The following is a 23,777-nucleotide window of genomic DNA, read 5'->3' as shown; positions in this document are numbered from 1 at the left end:
AAGATGGTCTGTCACATACTAGGAGTTCACGTTATTTCGTAAGTTAATCTACATGTGTACTACATTTCCGGACACTCTTCTGTTTCAATATATGCATACATTTTTCCATGACTGTAGTTCTCTATATTTGTTACTTGTAACTTTACCGATTTTCTTGAAGTAGAAATTTGTATTTAGCTGTAACATAGCTTACTACCTATAACTTTATTTGTCTCATCTGCACATGTTTCGTTCGGCTCTTATTTTCTAAGTGTTCTCTTATTGTCTGTTTTAGTAACAAAATATAGCTTTTACCTTGTGAGTTTTCCAACGGACTTTTCGATTCTGGTAACTACCTTCCAGAACTTTCCATTACCAGGGTATGGTCAATGGCAACAATATTCTGCTATTGGTCTCTGATGACGACTTATAAGAAAAAAAGGTGGTTAACATAAACAATGAAGACGACAGAATATCCACTCTTTGTCTTTCGTTGTTAGACTTGAAGTTGTTTTGACGATTAGTAACGGATGGAGCATCTAATATAATGAAACATAAAGAACAGAAAGCTTGGATTTTGCGAGTTAGTGATACAGCAGGATATGAAAAAACGTTACACTTTCCAGCCTTTGTTCTCCGCTCCGAAAGATGTCGTCCTCTAGTTCGCAGAGGGTTTAGCAACGTAAAACTGCGACCTTGGCGTCTGTGACATAGCTTGCGTCGACTTTGCCGGTTCAAATTGCAGCAGTTTCGTCTTTCGTTTGATGCTAGGGCGGAGAAAAGAGGTTAGCGATACTGCTGGCTGGCTAAGTGCTGACTCACGTCAAGAGGCAGGCGCGAAAATACCTCAAACAAGCCTCACTCGTCGATCGAACTCGCTGCAGCCGAGTGAATGTCTCAGCTGAAAAAGTGGCGGGCGGATGGGCGTCTCAAGATACGGGAAGTGCTAGTAAATAAACGGAGCGGTACACGTTTACACCGCTGCGTCAGATGGGGGTGGCTTTTTGAGTGGCGGGGCCCCGGCTGCGGCATCTCCAAACACTGGCGCCACTGTTTATTTGCGAAAAGCTACCACATACCTAACCCACTCCATTTCTGTCGATAGTGTGTTATCTAAAGATTCGCGCTACTTTGCTTATTTTCACTCGTCTTCTGAATTCTCGATAGCCACAAAAAGCATGGCGGTCCAGATACTGAGCTAGCTCTGCTGTTTGCTTTTCTTCCAGAGTCGCCGTGGAGCGGCTCTTGCCAAGTAGGTGCGAGAAGACGGACTCTCTCGGGCGTCCTACCTAGCCTCCGGTATCCGATGTCGTCGTTCGTAAATAGAGAGCTTTCACCAAGGTCCTGTTTTTTTTCTTTCTTTGCAATACGTATTCGTGCGGCAAACGGCCTATTGTCCTGACCTGCCCTCGTCTGAAAGACCATATAATGCTTCATTATTAAATAAAAAGTGCGTAAAGGGTATGCACAATCAGTTTTTCATTACAGTTTATATTAATGTAATGCATTTACTTTAGTGATCTACAACTTATTTCGTGAAAGAGTCTTTTTCGGCATAATCTAAGGACTGGTTTCTAGTTAAACTAGAAATAGTTATAACAGTGCAACATGCAAGTGGCTGTCACGAGGATATAAGCAGTTTTTGTTTTCAGTAAATATGAGCTTTAAAACATAAACTTAAACACACACTTACAAAAATGACGCACCATGAAGCAGTTATCCGTAATGCACCGAAATCGATAGATGTGATGAACTGTAGTACAAACAAATGATTACATTTTCAGAACAAAATTGGATGATTCATTCAAGAGCAAGAGTCTCACGAATTGCGCGAGCCAATAACGGGTTCGTCAACCTCTGGCCCTGATCTAAGCAGTTATTCGGCTTGCACTGATTGACAAAGTTGTTGGATGTCCTCCAGACGATAACGTGCCCTGCCAATAATGCTCCAAACGTTCTCGTCTTGGGAGAGATCCGACGACCTTTCCGATCAAGGTATGGTTTGACAGACACGAAGAGAAGCAGCAGAAAGGCTCGCCCCGTGCGGTTGTAATTTATCTTGCTGAAATGTAGGCCTGGGATGGCTTGTTATGGGAGGCAATGGAACGGTGCGTAGAATGTCGTCGATGTACCGTTGTGTTGTAAGTGTGCCGCGGATGACAACCAAAGGTGTCCTGCTGTGAAAAGAAATGTCACCCCAGATCTTCACTTCTGGTTGTCGAGCCGTATGGCGAGCGACAGTCAGATTGATATCCCACCGATATCTGGGCGTCTCCAGGCACGTCTACGGCCTGGAATCTCATTAACAGGAGTAGAATTCTCTTCACCCATGAGTCTTACTTCGAACTGAGGCCTCATGATGAGCGAAGAAAGAATTTGGTACGATATCCCTCAGGAGGACATCCGAATACTCTACCATTCAATGCCAGGTGGAATAACTGCTTACTTACAAGGACCAGAGATGGGCCAGGCCGTTATTGACAAGCTCAACTTGTGAAGCTCTTTCTCTTGAATAAATAATCAAATCAAATGGTTCAAATGGCTCGGAGCACTATGCAACTTAACTGCTGAGGTCATCAGTCACCTAGAACTTAGAACTAATTAAACCTAACTAACCTAAGGACATCACAAACATCCATGCCTGAGGCAGGATTCGAACCTGCGACCGCAGCGGACGCTCGGTTCCAGACTGTAGTGCCTAGAACCATTCGGTCACCCCAATAAATAATCCAATTCGCCTGAAGTTGTAATCATTTGTTTGCCTGTACATGTAAATAACATCTACCGATTTCCCTCCCATTCCTCTAATTCCCTCGTGGTGTGTGTTTCTTTTCCCTTTTGCCTTAGAGTGTATGTTGTTTACCATTTGCCACCTATCAAAACATATCTAATACATCCTCAGATGACTTGTACGATAACACTCCGTTAAATACAATTCGTAGTCGTTTCAATGATATCATAACTTCTACAACGCTTCCAGTTTGTACAAAACTTTCGATTGAACTCCATTGCAGATGTCTGCATATTACTTTGTAAGGTGGCGTGGTCTCCTGACCTTCATTTCTTACATATTCCGTCCTCACAATCGTATTCTGCACATCAAGACGCTTCATTCGAACCCAAACTCGATAAGGTAGAGTCAATTTTGTAAGAATTCATGTTAGTGATATGCAAATCTAATAAGTAAATCGCAAGTGCGCACTGAGGTTAAAAATGTCGAGGCTCGCATACATAACATGACGACCACAGGAAATTTCGTTCTAAAGAGGAAACCAGCCTGCTGGGAAGACTGTCACTTCACAGGGCTGGGTCAACAACAAACCTACTTAGGCCGAAGCGACCGCCCAGAGAGAAGACATCTTTCGCCAGAGCAAAGGGATAATGACCCCCATGTTCGACTTAAAAGCATATTCCGCTACATTGTGTGGGAGCACCCAGAAGACGCATTTTTTCATGGACTGACTGCATAGTCACGGAGTTCTCACAGGAGGATGGTATACGCCTAACGGAGTTGCTACAGATTTCTGCATTGGTCGACTTAAACGAAACGTCATTCTCCCGTTTAAAAGAGCAACGCTGATTGGCGGAATATTTCTGACTCAAGCAGCCAGAGGAGTGAGAGAAGACAGCGAATGATATACTCTTGCAACTTTTCCAGAAGAAGGAGCCGTTCCATTGCCGCTCTTGGAGGGGGAACACGTAACGAGAGCGAGTGCGCTGATACATGTAGGCAAAGAGCGAGGAACAAAGTCTCTCCTCAGTACTTCACTGGGAGAGCACCTCTGCCGTTAGCTAATCGAAGTGACACTCTAGATTGAGTCACTCGTGATTAAGCATTGTTCACTGTGTTGGCCGCCACACTTATTGTGCGTTGTGAACACGGACAGAGTACTAGTTAAACGCCTGCGAGCGAATACTGAGTGGCATCACGGTGGATTGGTTATCTGACCGGTGTAAGATGCCAATAGTTAGACTAGGGGCGGATAGGAGTCCTTGACCTCATCAAGGCGTAGAGAGAGTTTGATTGGTGAAGGTCATTCCAGATAGAAAGAGATAGATGTGTTATTTGTCAGCAGCGAGCGACGCAGGTAGCAGTCGTCAAAGTTCAAAGTACTGTGCGCTACAGTGTATGCGAACCCCATACATCCTCCTTAACAGTACACTCCACTACATTTGTCATACGACAGCCTTGACCGTACCTAGAAAAGTTATTCAAGTTGTGTAGGCGCGGCTCTCAGCCATTCTGCCGAGTAAATAACATTCTTAAAGAAAAGGGAGAGAAGAACCTTTCCATACATTGTAAAACAATAGCATTCCTATCCATATGAGGCAATCTACTGTTCCGAAAAGAACCCAGAAATTTATTAGTATTTTATAAGAAAAAGGTTCACTTGATTTCTCAGAATTTTTTGTAATAAATGATATTTTACGTTCGTTTAATGTTTTTCTTACACTAATTAGCATACTTACCGTACCCAACTATCCCTCTAGTTACGTAAGAATATAGAATATTTTTGTGTCTTTTCCTTACAGCAGACGACTCCAGACGATTTTTGTTGCTGAATGTTTTTCAAGCAGTTCTTGTTGGTACATTAGGAGCGTCTGTCTGACTTCTGTAGTAGTGTGAGGTGGAAATTGTTTTTTGCAGGAACCAAAGGGTAGTTGTTGGATCAATCCATTGTGCAACTTGACAAAATAAAACCCACACATTCACAACTTATGCTACTTGTTTATTGATATTGATGGTCAGTTGGCTTCTTTAACTTTCACAGTTTTTTGCAAGAGAAAGGGAGAAGGTGATTAACTAGAATCAAACTCAGTACGTCATCTCTAGCCTATGATGCTAACCAACAGACTACAAAGGCAGTAAAAATATAGAAAGTCATGCTACGTTGTTTTGTATCATACCCCGACAGGTAAACTAGTTTTCTTAAATGGGATGTTTTTCACTGTTCATCGTCATCGACTTTGTTATACCGACAAATGCAAGCCTTGTGGCTGTATCATCTGTTCGGAGTGCACAGAGTACAGTTGTGTTTGTGCTATAGGTGACGAAGTTGGCGGAAACCAGAGACGCTGTCAGAGCATTGCCTACACCATATTCAACAGATGGTGCACTACCTGTGTCCATAAGACATTATAGAACAGCAATTTAGTCAAAGAATGTGGAACGTAATCCGTTATTGACGTGAACATGTTTTTAAGCTTCTTATTTCCATCGCTGTTCCTATGCTTGCAGAGAATAATGATTAACCTTCTTGCAAAAGAGCAGTTTGAATTTGTTTCTACACTACCATAACTCTCCACGTCAGTACGCATTTATTAATTTATTCTGAAAATAGGAATATAAAAGATGAGTGAACTCAAATCTGAAAGCACTAAGTTTATCAGCAACATTTACATTGCAATTACGTCTATTGCATCTTGCCTTCATTTACATTTTCGTTTTTCTGCTATGGTTTGTCCATTTTAGCCATAGGTCTATGCTAAGAACAAAAAATCACTTACAGAACAGGGATTCCCAAAACATCTGCTGTATAGGAAATGAGGGCTACCTCTTAACACTGATAAAAAGATGGAAAACAAAGAAAACACGAGGGTTGACTGAAGAGTAATGCCTCCACCTTTGTAACTCTTCAACAGTTGGCAGTATTGGTATGCGGCAGGTACTGGCTTGTTCCGTAGCCTCTTCCCTACAGCTCTAGTTGGCGCGAAGCCTTGGCATTGAACAGTTGTGTTGTTACAGTGCAAAGTATGGAAAGTATGGAACCCTGCGCAGACGGTCGGTCAGTGTGATTTAAGCAATGTGCAGCCATTGAATTCTTGACAGCAGGAGGTGTCATCCCAAAGGAGTTTCATCAGAAAATGAAAGCAGTTTATGGTGATTGTGTTGATGTGAGTACTGTGCGTCGTTGGGCGAGTAAATTTAAAGATACTAAGGCGGGAACATCTGACCTGCGTGACAATCAAGAAGTTGTACGTCCTGACACAGCAACCACCGAGTTTCACAAGCAAAATGGTGACAGATTGATTTAGGACGATCGTCGTATCACTCAGAGAGAAATTGCAAGCACAATCGCCATTTCACAAGAACTGTGGGTCACATTATTGCTTTGCTTGGGTATACGAAGATCTGTGCACGATGGGTAACCCGGATGCTGACTCCTGAAACGAATGCGCACCATCGTACGGCATCCTCCATACAGTCCAGATTTGGCACCGTCTGACTTCCATATGTTCCCGATAATGCAGGGACATCATTACGCTTCTGATGAAGACGTTGAGAGAACTGTTAGACTGTGGTTGTGTCGACTTCTTCCGTGACGGCTTCAGAAAACTTGTTCATCTTTGGCAGAAATGTGTCCAATTGGCTGGCGATTATGTGGAAAAGTGAATATTGGTAATTAAAGATCGAATTCTAAGGATTATTTCTGCGTTTGGTTTATTAAAATATTCCCATCCAAACCCAGTTAACGAAGGTGGAGGAATTACTTTTCTTTCAGCCCTCGTACAAATGAAACACAATGGCTTATATTACACTAGTTGTAGTGGACCTGCTCTGAGTCACGCTATATGAGTTGTTAGCTGTTTCTTTTGTATGCTATCGTTGGTTTTGGTGATATGTGTGCAGCAGGAAGTTACATATTTTAGTTCATTAACGGAAAAAACAGGTGAATATTACTTGTGTCTCCTGTTTTGGAGCCATCTTTATTAATAGTGAATCTTGTGGCCGTCTGTCTTTCATTGCTAGTAAAATACTGTAGAGAGCTTTTATGTGGTCCTGCAGCTGTCTCTGAGGAGGGGCAGTCTAAATGAGGTCTCAGATCACTCTTCGACAAAGCAAAGAATTATACTGATTGCACGGAAGACGAATGGTCGACTTCGGGTTATTTTGAGAATGACTGAGAAGAATCTGCCTTCCCTAGAATCAACAACGAGAAACTGCTTCCGGCACGTAGAGTGTCATTCTTCCTTGCGTAGAACATTCAGCCAAAATAAGGTAGGTATAAGCTGCAGAGAACTTTGAGACATTTTTCTATAAGAGAAGACTTATAAGTTGTGTCAGAATTAATATTTATGGTTACAGTTTAGCATTGCTTTAACCCATGTTAGTGGTCCTCTTCATGGATTCCCTTATGCTATGAAACCATGATTATTATCTAATACACCACTTACAGATGACAGATAGCGTTGCTTTTCACTCATAGGTCAACATTTTTGTAAAAGAAGGTGAATATTTTCAAGACATTTACACCAGAGTCATATTACTTATACACTTTAATTAAGAGCTAATAGATAGTAGGCGAGTTTTCAAAATTTATGGCATATAAAAAGGTGTAGTCTCGTCGCTTATGAGGGGATGACAGATCGATCAACAGTTGTTCGATAGCTTTTCATAAATTCTAATCTACGAGAATCACACTGAAACCAACGAGCAATAATTTTCAATTTTTTTTTCTTTATTTATTAGACAAACCAAGTGCATCTTCTCAGTCGACATTTCTTTGCACACATTTTGCCCATTGTTCTATAAGTTTTAGAATACCCTCACCACAGAACTTCGTTCCAGATTCCCAAAGACACTGAAGAGTGCTTGTCGGACGTATTCCATAGTCCCGCAGCGTTGGCCTCGCGTCTGTTCCTTAACAGAACCGAATAGACGGTTTGTCGGAGGGTGCCAAGTCGCGAGTGTTGGGAGTATGTGGACGAGTTTGCCACCCAGCACATTTTCCCTCTTTAACAAGGAATTCCTTGACAGCTCTCTGTCAAAACGAAACATTGCGGTCGGCCAGTTTGGAAGTACTGTCTTTGATCACGTGATACATGCTAATGATGTCAGAATATGGTAACACGTGGTGTAAGGTCTGTAGATTACAATCCTGCAATGTTTCTGTTACACTGTTGGAATTGACATTTTAACAATGGGTAGCTCACGACTTTCAGTACGATCACCACTTTCAGTATTACCCTCGTAGTGAATTACTACACACACTAATGAGACATCATAGGTAAGATTTCAAAGTGAGAAGATGTGTAAACTACAGTGAAACTAAACCACTAACAATCTAATAAAAAAAGAACTCTATTCTGCATGTAGGTATACCAGTATGCAGTTCTGTTTCTTTGACATCTCAATAATCGTTCACTTTGTTCACATGCTCAAGGTACGATGCCGCTTTCCTTCTTTCCTCGCTGCGCACTTTTATAGGCTAACAAAGTACACATAGGTAGACTTTTTGCAAACATGGACATTAAAAATGTTGTGCATACGAATTGAAAACTGAAAATATCACTAACAAGAAGAGGTACCAGTAAGCAAACAGGCATTAGTTTCGGAGTTCCAGCTTCATTTGCTATCGATACAAATATAGTACAAGGGGAATACAATTCCTTACGAAAGCATCCTTTTCACATCACATCCCTCTCTTCTTCGTTATTCGAAATGCATTAAAATAAACAAGTTACATCAACGAGACCAAATACGTCGCATTGCTACATCAAATTCGTAATTGCCTCTCTGATACTATGTTATTCAAGCAAGCACTGTAATTTTTACGAGTAGTATTTAAAATAGCCGTTGCATGCACACGACAGAAATAATCAGCAAGAAAATGGCTCTGAGCACTATGGGACTTAACTTCTGAGGTCATCTGTCCCCTAGAACTTAGAACTACTTAAAACTAACTAACATAAGGACATCACGCACATCCATGCCCGAGGCGGGATTCGAACCTGCGACCGCAGCGGTCGCGCGGCTCCAGACTGTAGCGCCTAGAACCGCTCGGCCACTCCGGCCGGCTAATCAGCAAGGCGCAATCGCGAACGGTAGTCTGCTAATGTTTTGGGCTACTTGGCTTCAAAACGACCAACAGCGTAAGTCTGTAATGCCACCTCCTTTCTTTTATTATCTCCGTAGTCTATAGTGTTTTTTACCTCCACGATTTCAACCCCCGTGAAAGAAGTGCTCAGCCATAACTTTTTTTACTTGTTTACCACAGGAAGCCAGCAATAAAAATATCACTGGAATAAAATAATGCAGATGACACCTTCAATGAACCCAATTCTCACGATAATTGTTTAAATTCAATTGAAATAATAATTAATAAAATAATAACTAATCGAATACTACCTTTGAGGGGGGAGATGCATGAGATGTTACAGGACCCCGACAGTGGCAGCAATATATCGGTAAGATACTCGTATCATTGCTGGCGCTGTCTTATGTTTCACTCCTCTCTTCCACCACTTTATATTTTACTTTTCGATTACGATTGAACCACTTTTTTCTGTATAACTTTAAAAACAAGATTAAATAAAACAGTTTCATCATTTTTTCTGAGTCTGTCTTATTTTTCTAGCTTTTTTTGAGTTAGATCTAACATGGTTATACTCATATACTTTTGTCACGGTTTATAACATTTCATACACAGAGCACACACTCCAGATACCATAGAATGAAAAACCAGCTAACATTTAAATAAGTTATTATGACAAATAAAAATAGGAAAAAAGGCTGTTTTAGCAGCTAACATTTTGTTCTTTTTCCATTAAAATTTTTTTCTTTGCATTAATTTCTTTCCTGGTGCACCCGGTGCATATCGTCAGTCAAGTGAACCCGTCTGAGAAGAAGGAGCAAGAGCAAGAAGCGCAAGGGATCTTACAAGATCTGGAAGTAAGGATGTTCCCTGGAATCATTTGATTGGCCTATACGCTAGTGAGGTGAGCCGGCACTCACCGCAGCGCGGCACGCCCTCGTCCTCGCCGCCGGCGCAGTCCGGGACGCCGTTGCACAGAGCACTCTCCGCCACGCACCAGCCGTCTCCGCAGCTCACCTCCCGCCCGCCAGGCTCAATCTGCGTGTTGTTGCACAGCCAGCGCGACGTTTCCACGGCAGCAGTAGACTCTGCAACACAGGCGGACGGCTACCTAAGGAACTCTGCCACTTGTGTTCCTGCAACACACTCCCTCTGCATAACGCTTCTCACATTTCTCTATGTTCAGAAATAAAAATAAAAAATGTGAACTCCACAAAACAAAAATATAGTTCTCTATGAGTTACAGGGAATCAAGAAACTCATACATATTCCTGAGTGTACCTCTTCGTGGTGATATGAAACGGAATGATCACATGGGCATGATATTGGAAAAATGCAGTTAGTCGACACAGGAGTCTGTTGGCATATCACTTGTGCACCCATCTTAGAATAATGCCCAGTCTTCTGGAACTCACACCAATTAGATCTGACGGGAGATATTGAGGCTATGTATTGACTCGTGTGAGGGCGACGCTTATATGCTGAAAGACACGAGCTAGCAGTGGCGAGAATGTAAAAGTCAACAACCACGCGAAGGCCAACTTACAGTATTTCAAGAACCAGTACGTGAAAGAACTTGCCCTCGTTCCAACAGCCGTGTACCGCAAATCTCTAGAGGAACGGAAGGTTCCAAATGATTGGAAAAGAGCACAGGTAGTTCCAGTTTTCAAGAAGTGTCGTCGAGCAGATGCGCAGAACTATAGGCCTATATCTCTGACATCGATCTATTGTAGAACTTTAGAACATGTTTTTTGCTTGCGTATCATGTCATTTCTGGAACCCCAGAATCTACTCTGTAGGAATCAACATGGATTCCGGAAAAAGCGATCGTGTGAGACCCAACTCGCTTTATTTGATCATGAAACCCGGAAAATATTAGATCCAGGCTCCCAGGTAGATGCCATTTTCCTTGGCTTCCGGAAGGCGTTCGATACAGTTCCGCACTGTCTACGGAATATCACACCAGCTGTGTGGCAGAATTGAAGAGTTTTTAGCAAACAGAACACAGCATGTTGTTCTCAATGGAGAGACGTCTACAGACGTTAAAGTAACCTCTGGCGTGCCACAGGGGAGTGTTACGGACCATTGCTTTTCACAATATATATAAATGACCTAGTAGATAATGTCGGAAGTTCCATGCGGCTTTTCGCGGATGATACTGTAGTATAAAGAGAAGTTGCAGCATTAGAAAATTGTAGCGAAATGCAGGAAGATCTGCAGCGGATAGGCACTTGGTGCAGGGAATGGAAACTGACCATTAACATAGACAAATGTAATGTATTCCCAATATATAGAAAGAAGGATCCTTTATTATATGATTATATGATAGCGGAACAAACACTGGTAGCAGTTACTTCTGTAAAATATCTGGGAGTATGTGTACGGAACGATTTGAAGTGGAATGATCAAACATGTAAAATTAATTATTGGTAAGGCGTGTGCCAGGTTGAGATTCGTTGGGAGTGTCCTTAGAAAATGTAGTCCATCAACAAAGGAGGTGGCTTACAAAACACTCGTTCGACCAATACTTGAGTATTGCTCAACAGTGTGGGATCCGTACCAGGTCGGGTTGACAGAGGAAATAGAGAAGATCCAAAGAAGAGCGGCGCGTTTCGTCACAGGGTTATCTGGCAAGCGTGATAGCGTTAAGTAGATGTTTAGCAAACTCAAGTGGCAGACTTTGAGAGAGAGGCGCTCTGCATCGCGGTGTATCTTGCTGTCCAGGTTTCGAGAGGGTGCGTTTCTGTCTGGATGAGGTATCGAATATATTGCTTCCCCCTACTTATACCTCCCGAGGAGATCACGAATGCAAAATTAGAGAGAGGCTTTGCGGCAGTCGTTCTTCCCGCGAACCATACGCGACTGGAACGAGAAAGGGAGGTAATGCAGTGGCACGTAAAGTGCCCTCCGCTACACACCGATGGGTGGCTCGTGGAGTATAAATGTAGATGTAGTATTAAGCGAGGAATCTAGAAGCGAGTTACAGTCCGCTAAGTTTCGCTCCCATCCATACTGTGAACAAAGAATTGGTTACAGAGTGCACAGAACTACAGTGATGTGGCGAAAGTCTCGGGATAGCGCTATGCACTTATACAGGTAGCGGCAGTACCGCGCACATAAGGTATAAAAGGGCAGGGCGTTGGTGGACGTGTAATTTGTTCTCAGGTGATTCATGTGTAAAGGCTTGCGACGTGATTATGACCGAACGACGGGAATTTACAGTCTTTGAATCTGGAATGGTAGTTAGACCTAGACGCATGGGACATTCCATTTCGGAAATCGTTAAAAAGCACTCCGTCTTCAGGCCACGAGTGGCTTACCGGGACCATCCAACCGCCGTGTCATCCTCAGAGGAGGATGTGATTACGAGGGGCGTGGGGTCAGCACACCGCTCTCCCAGTCGCTATGATGGTATTCTTGACCGAAGCCGCTACTATTCAGTCGAGTAGCTCCTCAATTGGCATCACGGGGCTGAGTGCACCCCGAAAAATGGCAACAGCGCATGGCGGCTGGATGGTCACCCATCCAAGTGCCGCCACGCCCAACAGCGCTTAACTTCGGTGATCTCACGGGAACCGGTGTATCCACTGTGGCACGGCCGTTGCCCGGAAATCGTTAGGGAATTCAATATTCCGAGATCCACAGTGCCACGAGTGTGCCGAGCCACCATGGACAACGCAGTGCCCGACGGCCTTCACTTGACGACCGAGAACAGCAAAATATCTGTAGAGATGTCAGTGCTAACAGAGAAGCAATGCTGTGTGAAGTAACTGCAGAAATCAATGTGGGGCGTACGACAAACGTATCTCGCTAGGAGAAATTTGGCGTTAGTAGGCTGTGGCAGCAGACGACCGACGCGAGTGCCTTTGCTAACAGCACGACATCGCCTGTAGCGCCTCTCCTGCACTCGAGACCTTATTTCTTGAATCTTAGACGACTGGAAAACAGTAGCCTGGTCAGATGAGACCCGATATCAGTTGGTACGAGCTGATGGCAGGATTCGAGGGAGGGGCAGACCCTACGAAACCACGGACCCACGTTGACAACAAGGCACTGTGCAACTTGATACTGACTGCATAATGGTGTGTAGCCAACTGAGCCGATCATTGACTGGAAGTGGTTATGTACGGCTACTGCGAGACCATTTTCAGCCATTTTAGGACCTCATTACCTGATATGAATCCAATCGAACATGTGCGGCACATAATCGAGAGGTCAGTTCGTGCACAAAATCCCGCAACAGCAACACTTTCGCAATTATGGACGGGTATAGACGCAGCATGGCTCAATATTTCTGCAGGGGACTTACAACGACTTGTTGAGTCCAAGTCATGTCGCGCTGCTGTATTATGCTGGGCAAAAGTTAGGAGATATTCCATGACTTTTGTATTTAAGCAGCTATGAACGCATTTTATAGTATCGTGTACTGCGTGCAGTATTGGAACAGTTTGGAGTCGATGATTGTATCGGTATCACACTGTATCCTGTCATAAAGCAGCATCTTAGAGGCACTGATTTGTGGATATTAACGCTCTTGAAATGGATTAGCCTGCCAAAAGGCCCGACTTGAGGCCAATGGAACACCATTGGGATGAATTACCTTTTCATAACTGGGATTCACAGTCATGTAAAATTTTTTGAAAGACATCATGTTTCTGCCAGCGATTGTTAAACTTTTTATTTCCACTATGAAATTTCGGCCTTAGGTCATTATGAAGTGCAGATGTTTTGGCTTTAAGACTTGTCAACTTTATAAACGCTGACACATTTATATGTCGTTCTCATTTGCTGTTGTATGCGTACGATATATGGACATGTGTGCTCGCACTACATAGTAGCGTTACGAATGTATATAACAGGAAATAACAACAACATATAAATGTTTAACATTCGCTGGCGTAAACATGATGTCTTTCAAAACATCTTTGGGATGAGTCAGAACGTTGACTTCGCTCCAGAGAGCAGCGGCTAACGTCACTACCTTCTCTTGTTTTTAATCCTGTGGAAAAATAGGCTGCAGTTCTACGACAGGCACTCAGAAATCTCAATTAAAGAGTCCCCAGTGAAGCTGAAGTCTTCATAAAGGCGAAGGATCGGCACAACTTGTATTAATGTCCACTAACAGCTATCCGGATAGTTTCAATCAGTTATTATTGCATGTCTGCTGTTGCGTCTCATTTACGATTCAAGAAGATTGGCAGAGCATGAGGTATTTGATTTGACACTGCTTTCCTGGAGTTGATAATATACTATTGGCTGCACTGAAATTATTGCAGAGTATAGGAAATAATTATTTGATATGGCGTTCGACAGATATGTGGTATGAGATTTACTATGAGATACACAGATCAACATTTTCATATGTCTATAAAAGACATAATAAAAAATGAAAGAGCGAGAACTATCAAAATACCAGGGTAAGTCTGATATCTAACTGTTTGAAAATCTTTGTTTAGAAAAAGTAAACATGCCAAAGAATATTTGCTGCCGGAAGGTGAAAGAAATAAGGTTTAGAGTCTCGCTGATGGCGAGACCTTGAGCACTAGAACATCATACATTTTTTTTTTGGATAGGGTCCGTCTTTAGTAAAACACAGTTTCGTTTTTTAGCCCAAACATGTTTCATTGCAGTTGCAGCATCTTCAGTGGGCTTCTATTTTATTTCTCTTAAAGATAAAGTATGTTCTTTACTGTTTGTATACATGTAAATATTAGTTTTTAAATCGTAATTACAGGTATTTGAAAGAAAACCACATAAAATTATGAATTCATACCTTTTTACTACATGGTATGGTTTTCCTGATGTATTAGGTTTCTACAGTGAATGTTTTGTTTCCCAGTTTGTCATCAGCAACTTGCATTGTTATATAGTCAGCCTGAATGCAGAACTACTACTTGTTTTAATTTCAAGTTTGTCATTTTCAACCAGTTACACCTAACTTTAAGGTGTAAGTGGTTGAAAATGGCAAACTTGTTTTAATTTCAAGTTCGTCATTTTCAACCACCTACACCTTACTTTAAGGTGTAAGTGGTTGAAAATGACAAACTCGAAATTAAAACAAGCAATAGTTCTGCATTCAGGCTGACTAGATAACAATGCAAGTCACACATCAGGCAAGAAACGACTTTACTGGTCATACAATGCGTTTCAGAATTTACTCATCATCAAATATCAAGGAGCTAATGCTACACCTGGATATGACGAATGGTAACGTTGTTTCAAATACAACTTGATAGGCCTGCAGCAATCGCTCCTGGATATCTGATGATGGATAAATTCCGAAACGCGTCATATGAACAATAAAGTCATCCTGTAGGGAAGCAGCCTACTCACGCCTTATAAAATTCACATCAGTCTTTCCATTGTGCGCCAGTCTAGTCCGCTGTAACTAGCTCTGACGTCATAAATGTTGCGCAGTACTTTAAAAATCAAGTAAATAACCTGAAACGTTTCTAGCATGTCAGGAGTAATACTAAATCCATACGTGTTGAATATCAGTTCAATAACTTTAACCATTTTCGAAATTTGGACGTTTTTCTGTAAAAATTATTGGCGCAACAGAAAAGAGCTAGAAACTTAAAAATTTATATTTAGATTCCTTTTTCATAATAATTTAGTAGAAACAGTATTCTAGATCTCACAAATTAAAATTTTAGTTGAAATTCATGATTATTCTGGTTTTTGTCTTAGAAATTAAAGAAGCAAGATAGATTAAGTAGGCGAATAAATAAGGCTAGGATATTTAAATTTAACTAGAAGGGAAATCCGCTATAATCATAAAGATGTGAGAAGTTTCAACAGAATAACTATAAAACTATAGCGATAGCGTATCTCTTAAGGGCAAGTCCAGAGCTCGTCTACTGCGTGTAGTGTAATTAAATTAATTCTCTCGCACAAAATATTTAACTTAGCCACGTCAGACTTTTATTATGATTACTTACCTGTGACTTTCAGAATGTAGTGAACATTTTAGAGAGAATCGTTTTTGATTATGAATCCCAGACAATCTCCTAATTCCCCAGAGCTATAAGCTGTAGCTATAAATGTATTTCTCAGATGAAGTGGGCACTAGGAATTCTAATTACAGGCTTCACGTTTTGCTAATCACTTTCTGGTTGCCATTATTGTAGTTAGAGAGCCAGTGTTGAGAACGGCAAACAACAGCAATAAATAAATAATAGGAACATTTCTATAACAGTTATATTCCACCCGCCGCCCCACAATCCCTTGTCTGATATTTGAATTTTACCATTGTGACCTAATCAGCTTGAATGCAGAACTACTCATTTTTATAATAATGGTCGCCTGCCTCATGCATGATTTTAAAACTTACTAGAAATTCTGTCTATATACACCGACGAAAAAAAACACAGTACCAAAAATTAAGTAAAATAGAGTAATAAAATTTCAGGAATACACTTGTCTAGGTGACATATTTAAGTGACTAACACTGCAAGATCGCAGGATAACGCAAGGGTAATGTAAGTCCCTACAAATGTGAGATGCTGACACATTAATGACAGGTGTAACCCACAGAGTGTTGAATACAAGCATGCAAACGTGATGCCGGATGTCAGTTTATGGGACCGAGTTCCCTGTCTGTTGGTCTTGGTCGGTCAGTACAGGGAAGGTAAACGCTGTCTGTGGATGACTTGGGAGTTGTCGTCCGATGACGCCCCATATGTGGTCGATTGAGGACAGACCTGGTGATCGATGCAGGCCAAGGGGACATGTCGACACTCCGTAGAGCATGTTGGGCTACAGCAGCGGTACGTAGGAGAGCGTTAGCTGTTGGAAAACACCCCACGGGGGGCTGTTAATGAATGGCAGTACAACATATCGAACCAGCAGACTGATCCAAATATTGCAATCAGAGTGCTTGGGATAACCATGAGAGTACTCCTGCTGGCATAAGAAATGACACTCCAGACCATAGAGTAGGTCAAGTGAGTAGTCAGCAGACAGGTTGGTTGCAGGCCATCTCTGGCATCGATGCAGAACCAGGTTTCATCAGAAAACACAACAGACATCCACCCTGCCCTCCAATGAGCTTTCGCTTGACCCCACTGAAGTCGCAAATGGTCGTGGTTTGGGTTCAGTGGTATGCACGACACAGGGCGTCTGGCTCGGAGCTTCTCTTGGCGCACCCGAGTTGTAGCAGTTCGTTGTGTCACTGTGATGCCAGCTGCTGCTCAGATAGCTGCTGCAGAAGTAGTACGATGCGCCAGAGCCATTTGCCAAACACAATGGTCTAACCTCTTGGCAGTGCGACGTGGCAGTCCGAAGATCGGTCTTTTTGCGACCGTACATTCTCGTGATCACCCCTGAGAGCAGTCATGTACAGTGGCTGCATTAATGTCACGTCTTCCTACACTATCGGAGAAGAAACAACCTCGTTCAAACTCAGTATGGTGTTGATAATGACATCTTTGTCGTCTTAAAAGCGTTCTTGACTAACATCAACTCACCACGTCCAGTCTCAAAGGTAACCATCGCTCACGACTGTTACAGCGTGTGTTTAAAGCAAACCTGATTTGCATTCTCATAGTGGTGCTATTAGCGGAACTCTTACGGTACTGGCGCGAAATCTGAATATACATCATCTTTCAGACTTAGTAACTCGGCTTCTAACTTTCGTTTACGTCCCACAACTCCTTCTTGGCGTTACGAATTTTTTTTCGTGAGCGTGTATACTGTAGGGGACCCCTCGTTGTGCGAGTCCTACTCGAGTCTGGCAATTTTTTTATATAATTTCTAAGCCGTAGCGACTTATCGGGCTATATCGACTTTGGTAGTCGCCTCTCATCTTTGACCGCAGGGCTTTAAATCGTGGATGGCTCCCTCTGGGGGCACGGTGGCGAACCGAGTTTGTGGTTGTCTTTGGTCGTGGCATTATCGGCTGAGGAGCTGAATCAAAAAAAGTTTTCGGGCGGCGTCCGGTCAGTCGGTGTGATTTATTTTGGGCATCTTCGTGGAGCGTGGAGATGGTTATGAAGGAGGTATCGGGCTCTCAGAGGAGTGCTCACCATGACGGAGGGGCGTTTTCCTCCCGTGTTCGATTCGTGGCTATTCTCACCTCCATAGTGGTAGACTGCAATGGCTTACCTGCGGTTATGTGAGCGAGTTGACATTACGGTCTGTTAAATTTTGTTTCTGTGAGACTCTAAAGCTGTGTACTAGAACTTTTGCTGTGATATAACGTGTGCATTAATTTTGTTTATCTTATTGGGTTATTTTACTGGCCTGTAATTAATGTCAATTGTTCTTGAAAGGAGGGGGCCACTGTCTCAGATTGCTGTTTAAAGAAACTTCAAAGTGTAATTCTAGTACATGCCTGAGGCACGAGTCACAAATCAGTCGTAAATTCTAGCCTATGTCCAATTATTTAGTGGAATCAGTTTTCATATTTGCATTGGCTTCTGTTTGCCATGTCGGCACTAATTATGTAATCCAACCGATGTGGCCTTATTCGTTAATGCATGTTTAATGGGCGATTAATCACGGTACACTGTTTCTCTTAAATATCAGCCTTAAACTAAAATTATTCTATGTTGTCTTCTATGTGCTTATTGCAGTACAGTCGTTCATTTAGTAACAAATCTGTATCAGCATGTACTGTATACCGGTGTCTCAAGGCTTGTCCGCAAAGTTCACTTGATTAAGAGGTGCTGAGCCTATTGTAGAAGGTTTTCTACGCCTCCAGCAAATACATTGTGAGATAAAAATTCAGTATTTTAGTTGTATTTTCGTTTTTTTTTTTTTTTTTTTAAATTAAAAGTTTCTTTGTTGTTTGCGGTCCCTGCTGAGACCGTTAATTGATATTTTCTATCCAAGGGAGACCATTCTCGATCTCTTGTAGTGCCCGGCGTTAGGATATACATTTGGAAGCGGGTCATTTGGTAGTGTCTGTATAGCAGTCCATATCTCAAGATAATTATTCCGTACTGTAGGAACGTGTCAATGGCATTTATCTAAGGTGATCATCGTAGACAGGGTTCGTATATAGGCGGCCCACTGAACCTGAGGCTGTCGGCCAAGCTGGTTCCACCAGCGTGCTGTCCTGGCGCTTATGCACGGCTGCGGTGTCTGCTCTCTTGCCGGTACACACCCGCATCGTTCTGCGTTGGCCGAGGCGAAGCGCTAGCTACAGTTCTGCTCGTCTATGTCGTGATTCGGATGTATCGGTTTCCTAGGCACTCCATGAGGGTCAGCCTTCACGACTTACTGAGGCCTCTGAAGATTAACCTGTTTAAGTGGGTCCTCAGCCATTCTTGTTGCCGCTCTATCACGACTAAGTTCATTTTTGGTAATTAATATTTCTTTGAAAGTATATATGGGGATTTTCTCTAAGGTATGGGAATTTAACTTAATTCTTTGCTGATTTAAAACTGCAATGTATGTTATTATCTATTTAAATAAAACCGAAAGTTTCTATCTTGACGGCTTTGTGGCTCTGGCTCTAAGCACTATGGGACTTAACATCTGAGGTCATCAGTCCCCTAGACTTACAACTACTTAAACCTAACGTAACCTAAGGACATCACACACATCCATGCCCGAGGCAGGATTCGAACCTGCGAGTGTAGCAGCAGCGCGGTTCCGGACTGAAGCACCTACAACCGCTCGGCCACAGCGGCCGGCGACGGCTTTGTGAAAGAACGGTTCATATCCGTTGTTATTTGAAAGTATGTTTTGAAATTTGCGCTGTGCATTATTGGGTGCTGTGTGTTCATGTTTTCAGCATTTACATATTGGTAATCCATCAGTTCTAAGTTATTTAACCTCTTAAAATTCTTAACCATTTGTATTATACGTGCTTATAAAGTTTTTTAAAAGTAATTTGTTACTTGGGGTTATTGCTCTGTTGGTTACCTTGTTTTTCTTACCTTGTATTAAATTTTACCAAGAAGTTTATGTAATCTGAAACGAAGACTGGTTCGTAAATTGTATGTATTAAACCGGTGAATGAGGCATTTAATGCCTTTTAGGCCCAGTCTTCTCGTAAAATCTTGTGGCCACTTGAGAGAGGCCGTAATTTCCCATTTCAATTTCTGGAGTTACCCATGTCTGATAATGAGCCTGTGGTGTTAATAGACTTAAATAGAAACTATTTTTTGCACCATTGTGCGTTCAGTTTCTAGACAGTACATCAAATGACTTAAAGACTTGCAAAATCTGATTATGCGTTTTAGTACCGTATCCTATGACACGCTAGTAAGTATCTTGCTATATTATCACTCTTCGAAATAAAATACGATGTAACTGGGGGGACTTCTTGTATAAGTCACGATATCGGACTCTCAAAAGCCATTACAGTTAACTAGAACAATTTTTAAAAATTACAGGATCCTTTGTCGTCGAGATAAACTATAGTGGAACTAGTCAAGGATTCTTGTGTTACTAGCATGGATCTTTCAAATCAAATACATCCTGTGTCCAAAAATTCGACTATGGTTCATTCAGTAAATTCTATTTTATATATAACCCTGAATAATGTTTGCGTAGCTCATTTGGCAACATTATCGAAAATAGTGATTGTTTCCCTGGTTGAGTAACAGTCTGGTGTACAGTTTTCAACAGCCTGTAGATTTCATTACTGTGTAAGTTGCAAGTCGGGATGAAATACTCCTTCTGGAAGGAAGCCGTATGTAAGATGTTGGATAGCGTGTTATTGCTCAAGTAATAATAAATAATAGTACACTTAGAGTGATGTAAAGTAGAACTGTACTATCCTTTTGTAAAACTAGCTGAATCATAAGTGAATAAACCAACGATTTCCTTCAAATTGATCTAGTTTGAGGCGTAAGTTGCCGTCACTTACACTGCGGCTGCATGTGGATACATTCGCTCATTAGAAAATGGCCCTGACTAATAGTCTGCTTGGGAGTTAAGCGACCTGTCGAAGAGACAGTCTCGACTTGAGAGTTTGAAGTTTCCGATTCCGATGGTGTTATATTCCAATGATAAATTAATACATTAAGTAAGCGACTGCTTCAAGCGACAGTTGACAGCTTCTGGCGCAGAAGGAATTCATCACCTATACAAACATTTTCAAGTCAACCCAAAGAACTTGTGACTTCTTATGCAAAAAATATAATGTCTGTGTTTACAAAAATCGGGAATTTGTAGGGTAATTGCAGCACTAGATGATGTAACATGATCGTTTAACTGGCAAAAAGTACTCTAGTATAACGCACCGTTGGTATCTTTATTGGTGTGTGAGCGCGTAGGGGAAGCAGATGACATAATGAAAACTATCTAAAAAAGCTGTAAATATTTTGAATCTCTAATTTTCAGGGTCGGTAGGCTTATTGGTGACCGTCCGTCCCGATGACATTTCATCATTAGGGATGTGAGTGGGGTGGAAGCCATAGAAACAAAAATATTGGAAAGTGAGAGGTATTAGCGTTAAAGCAACGGTTTTCAGAATCACTAAGTTGGTTTATGGCATTTACGCTTAAGTTTCACTCCTTGGGGAATATTTGGGTGTTTGAAGGGAATACTGGGGAATGTTTAGGTGATTGAAGGAAGTCACCAGGAAAAAAATATAAAGTGGACAATATTTACGGCTAATCAATACCTCGCAGGGGTCGATAGATTAATAGAGGAGGGAGTTACTCATAAAAACAATCTGAAATGGATAATGTTAGTGTGGAGTTGGTGGGTCGCTAATATAATTGGTGACTTCAAATTTAACTGTGTGGAACTTTCCAGAGAAAAAGGCTGTAAAAAATTATTTTCACAAGCCCTTTTTCTGTGCAGTTTTCATCAATAAACAACGTAAAATACTGTATAACATGGTAGTTTGCAATAATTACTTCCTATGTCTTTGGTTGTTCGTTATTTAACTCCTTCTTCTTGTAGTATTTAGAACAGCTGAATTATCAGAAGCGCTTAAAAGCTCCCACCCCTCCCAGATGGGAAATTTGCCCAATGTGGGTCGCATTCCAAAGCAAAAATTGGAGTCCTGTTAGTTAGTCAATGACAATTCAGAAGTTGCAAGTTTTATACTCCCTAAATGTAGTACAGAAATCTGATTGTAACAAATTAGTCATAGAAGCAATGAGATGATTAAGAATGCCATACCATAAAAAGTGAACCAATGAGAAAATCGTCGTGCTTCTATTAAATTAATAGTCTTAAAAGTTCATAAAGATAAAAGCTTGTATGGTGTAGAAGGAATTTCTAGCATAATTCTGAAAAGTTGTAACTCAAGGAATCATATCATTAATAACGTATAATGAATTACTAGGTCAGGAGAATTTTTTGTCATATTGAAATATACCGTAGTAGAACATTTTTATAAGAAATGGGCAGGAAGGATGAAACATTTACCGAATAATTTTTATTATGGCATCTTTCTCCAAAATATTCGTGAAAGTAATCTACTCAAGTGTAGTTTTCCATTTACTAAACATATATGGTGTTCAGAAGCATACCTTGAATGCGATTGCCATTTATACATTTACTCTTAGAATCTTTCATCTCTTCCATAACAAAATAACATTATTTTAACACTTTTTGACCAGTCCAAAGTATCGTAGTGTGTAGTCTAGAACAATCCGTTAGAAAATCTTAAATGTAGTGGATTTGCTGATATTAAAGACAACAAGAAAAAAAGGAAAAACATTTTTACTCAGTACTCTAACAAACGCTCTGAGAGACATAGGCTAAGTATTTTACGATATATACAAAAAATCTCATTTTTACATGATACCCTATATACTTTCTGGTGGACAAAGGCGACATATTTATCTAATGTTTACGGTACGTATATGTATATATAATACACGAAGGGGAAACTTTGTTAGCAAAAAGCTGAAATAATTCTTCACTGATTTTCTTCAAATTTTTACGTGATACTCTAATATACATCCGGACGGACATGGCTACGTATTTTTGAATATGTAAGTTACATAAAGATATATGTATAATACAGGAAGGGAGAACTTTGTTAATAAATATCTCGGAAAGTACTTGACCGATTTTTTCCTGTTTTTACAATATCTTCCAGTAAATTTTCAGATTAAGATAGGGTACATATTTTTAAAATACATGTGGTGTACTAGTATTACGTAAAGGGGAAACGTAGTTAGCAAAAATTTCGAAAAGTTCTGGATCAATTTCAAATTTCACTTCATGCTCTAATAAACATTCGGACGCATAGTGGCAAAAATGCTATGCTGTGAAAAAGTGCGGTTTCGTTTTCTTTGTTGCAGTCGGATTTATCTAGGATATCGGCATTTAAACTGTTAGACAATTTGTTTCTTAGAGGTACGTTACTTTCCACGTATGGACTTTTAAACAATAGTTGTATACAAAAAAGTGTTCTAGATTCTTTTCTTCGACGCAGTCAGTTACAAGTGGAAAGAGAAAAGTTGTGTTTGTGGATTATCGACTTCTGATTAGAATACTGCTATGGAATCTCAATCGGAAAGTTTGCAAACCTACCGGTTAACAGGTTAAAAGAATGAGACATACTGTCATTGAAACTACTATCCTCAAAGATCCGGTAGCTGGAGAGAGCACTGTTGTACCCCCCAAATTAATGATCTCAACCGATTTACCCATTCATTTTAAGCGACTTTTTTTCCCAATCGAGGTTTCATTTGCAGAAATGGATAGTGAGTGAGGAAGGAAGAGAAAATGGACAAAGAGAGAGGGGAAGAATACGAGACAAAGAGAGGGGAAGCAGGGGATGGACAGAGAGAGGAGGGAGGAGGAGATTCGGACGTGAATACAGTTCCCATTCACATTTAGCTCTTGCGAACCATTGCCGGGTTCGCTAGAGCATAATAATGACGACGATGAAGAAACGGACGGAAACGATAGGAAGACACACAAAAATAGAAGATACTGTACTTTTGTTTCGATTTCATATAAAGGGAGAACACATGTTTAATGTAAACAATCTGGATAACCGAAGAAAAAAAGGAGAAGCCGCCCTGTAACCTTTCATTGACTACGAAACGTGCAGAAGAT

At 41.2% G+C, this 23,777-nt stretch overlaps 1 protein-coding gene and 1 pseudogene across 1 annotated transcript in view; both read right to left on the bottom strand.

The window, feature by feature from the left end:
• The window catches only part of LOC126456274 (G-protein coupled receptor GRL101-like), a 490,877-nt gene extending 471,968 nt beyond the window's left edge, over positions 1 to 18,909 (bottom strand). The window contains exons 1-2 of the mRNA XM_050092026.1: positions 18,816 to 18,909; positions 9,716 to 9,883 (exon numbers count right to left, since the gene is read on the bottom strand). Coding sequence (XP_049947983.1) covers positions 9,716 to 9,883; positions 18,816 to 18,909 — 262 coding nt within the window. The remainder of the gene's footprint in view (positions 1 to 9,715; positions 9,884 to 18,815) is intronic.
• LOC126458936 (5S ribosomal RNA) lies at positions 12,286 to 12,401 on the bottom strand (annotated as a pseudogene).
• Positions 18,910 to 23,777: the final 4,868 nt, after the last annotated feature.

This window comes from Schistocerca serialis, chromosome 2 (genome assembly GCF_023864345.2).
Source record: "Schistocerca serialis cubense isolate TAMUIC-IGC-003099 chromosome 2, iqSchSeri2.2, whole genome shotgun sequence".
Classification (NCBI taxonomy): Eukaryota; Metazoa; Arthropoda; class Insecta; order Orthoptera; family Acrididae; genus Schistocerca; species Schistocerca serialis.
The sequence above is the reverse complement of the archived record's forward strand: the minus strand, read 5'-3'. Positions and strand labels throughout refer to the sequence as shown.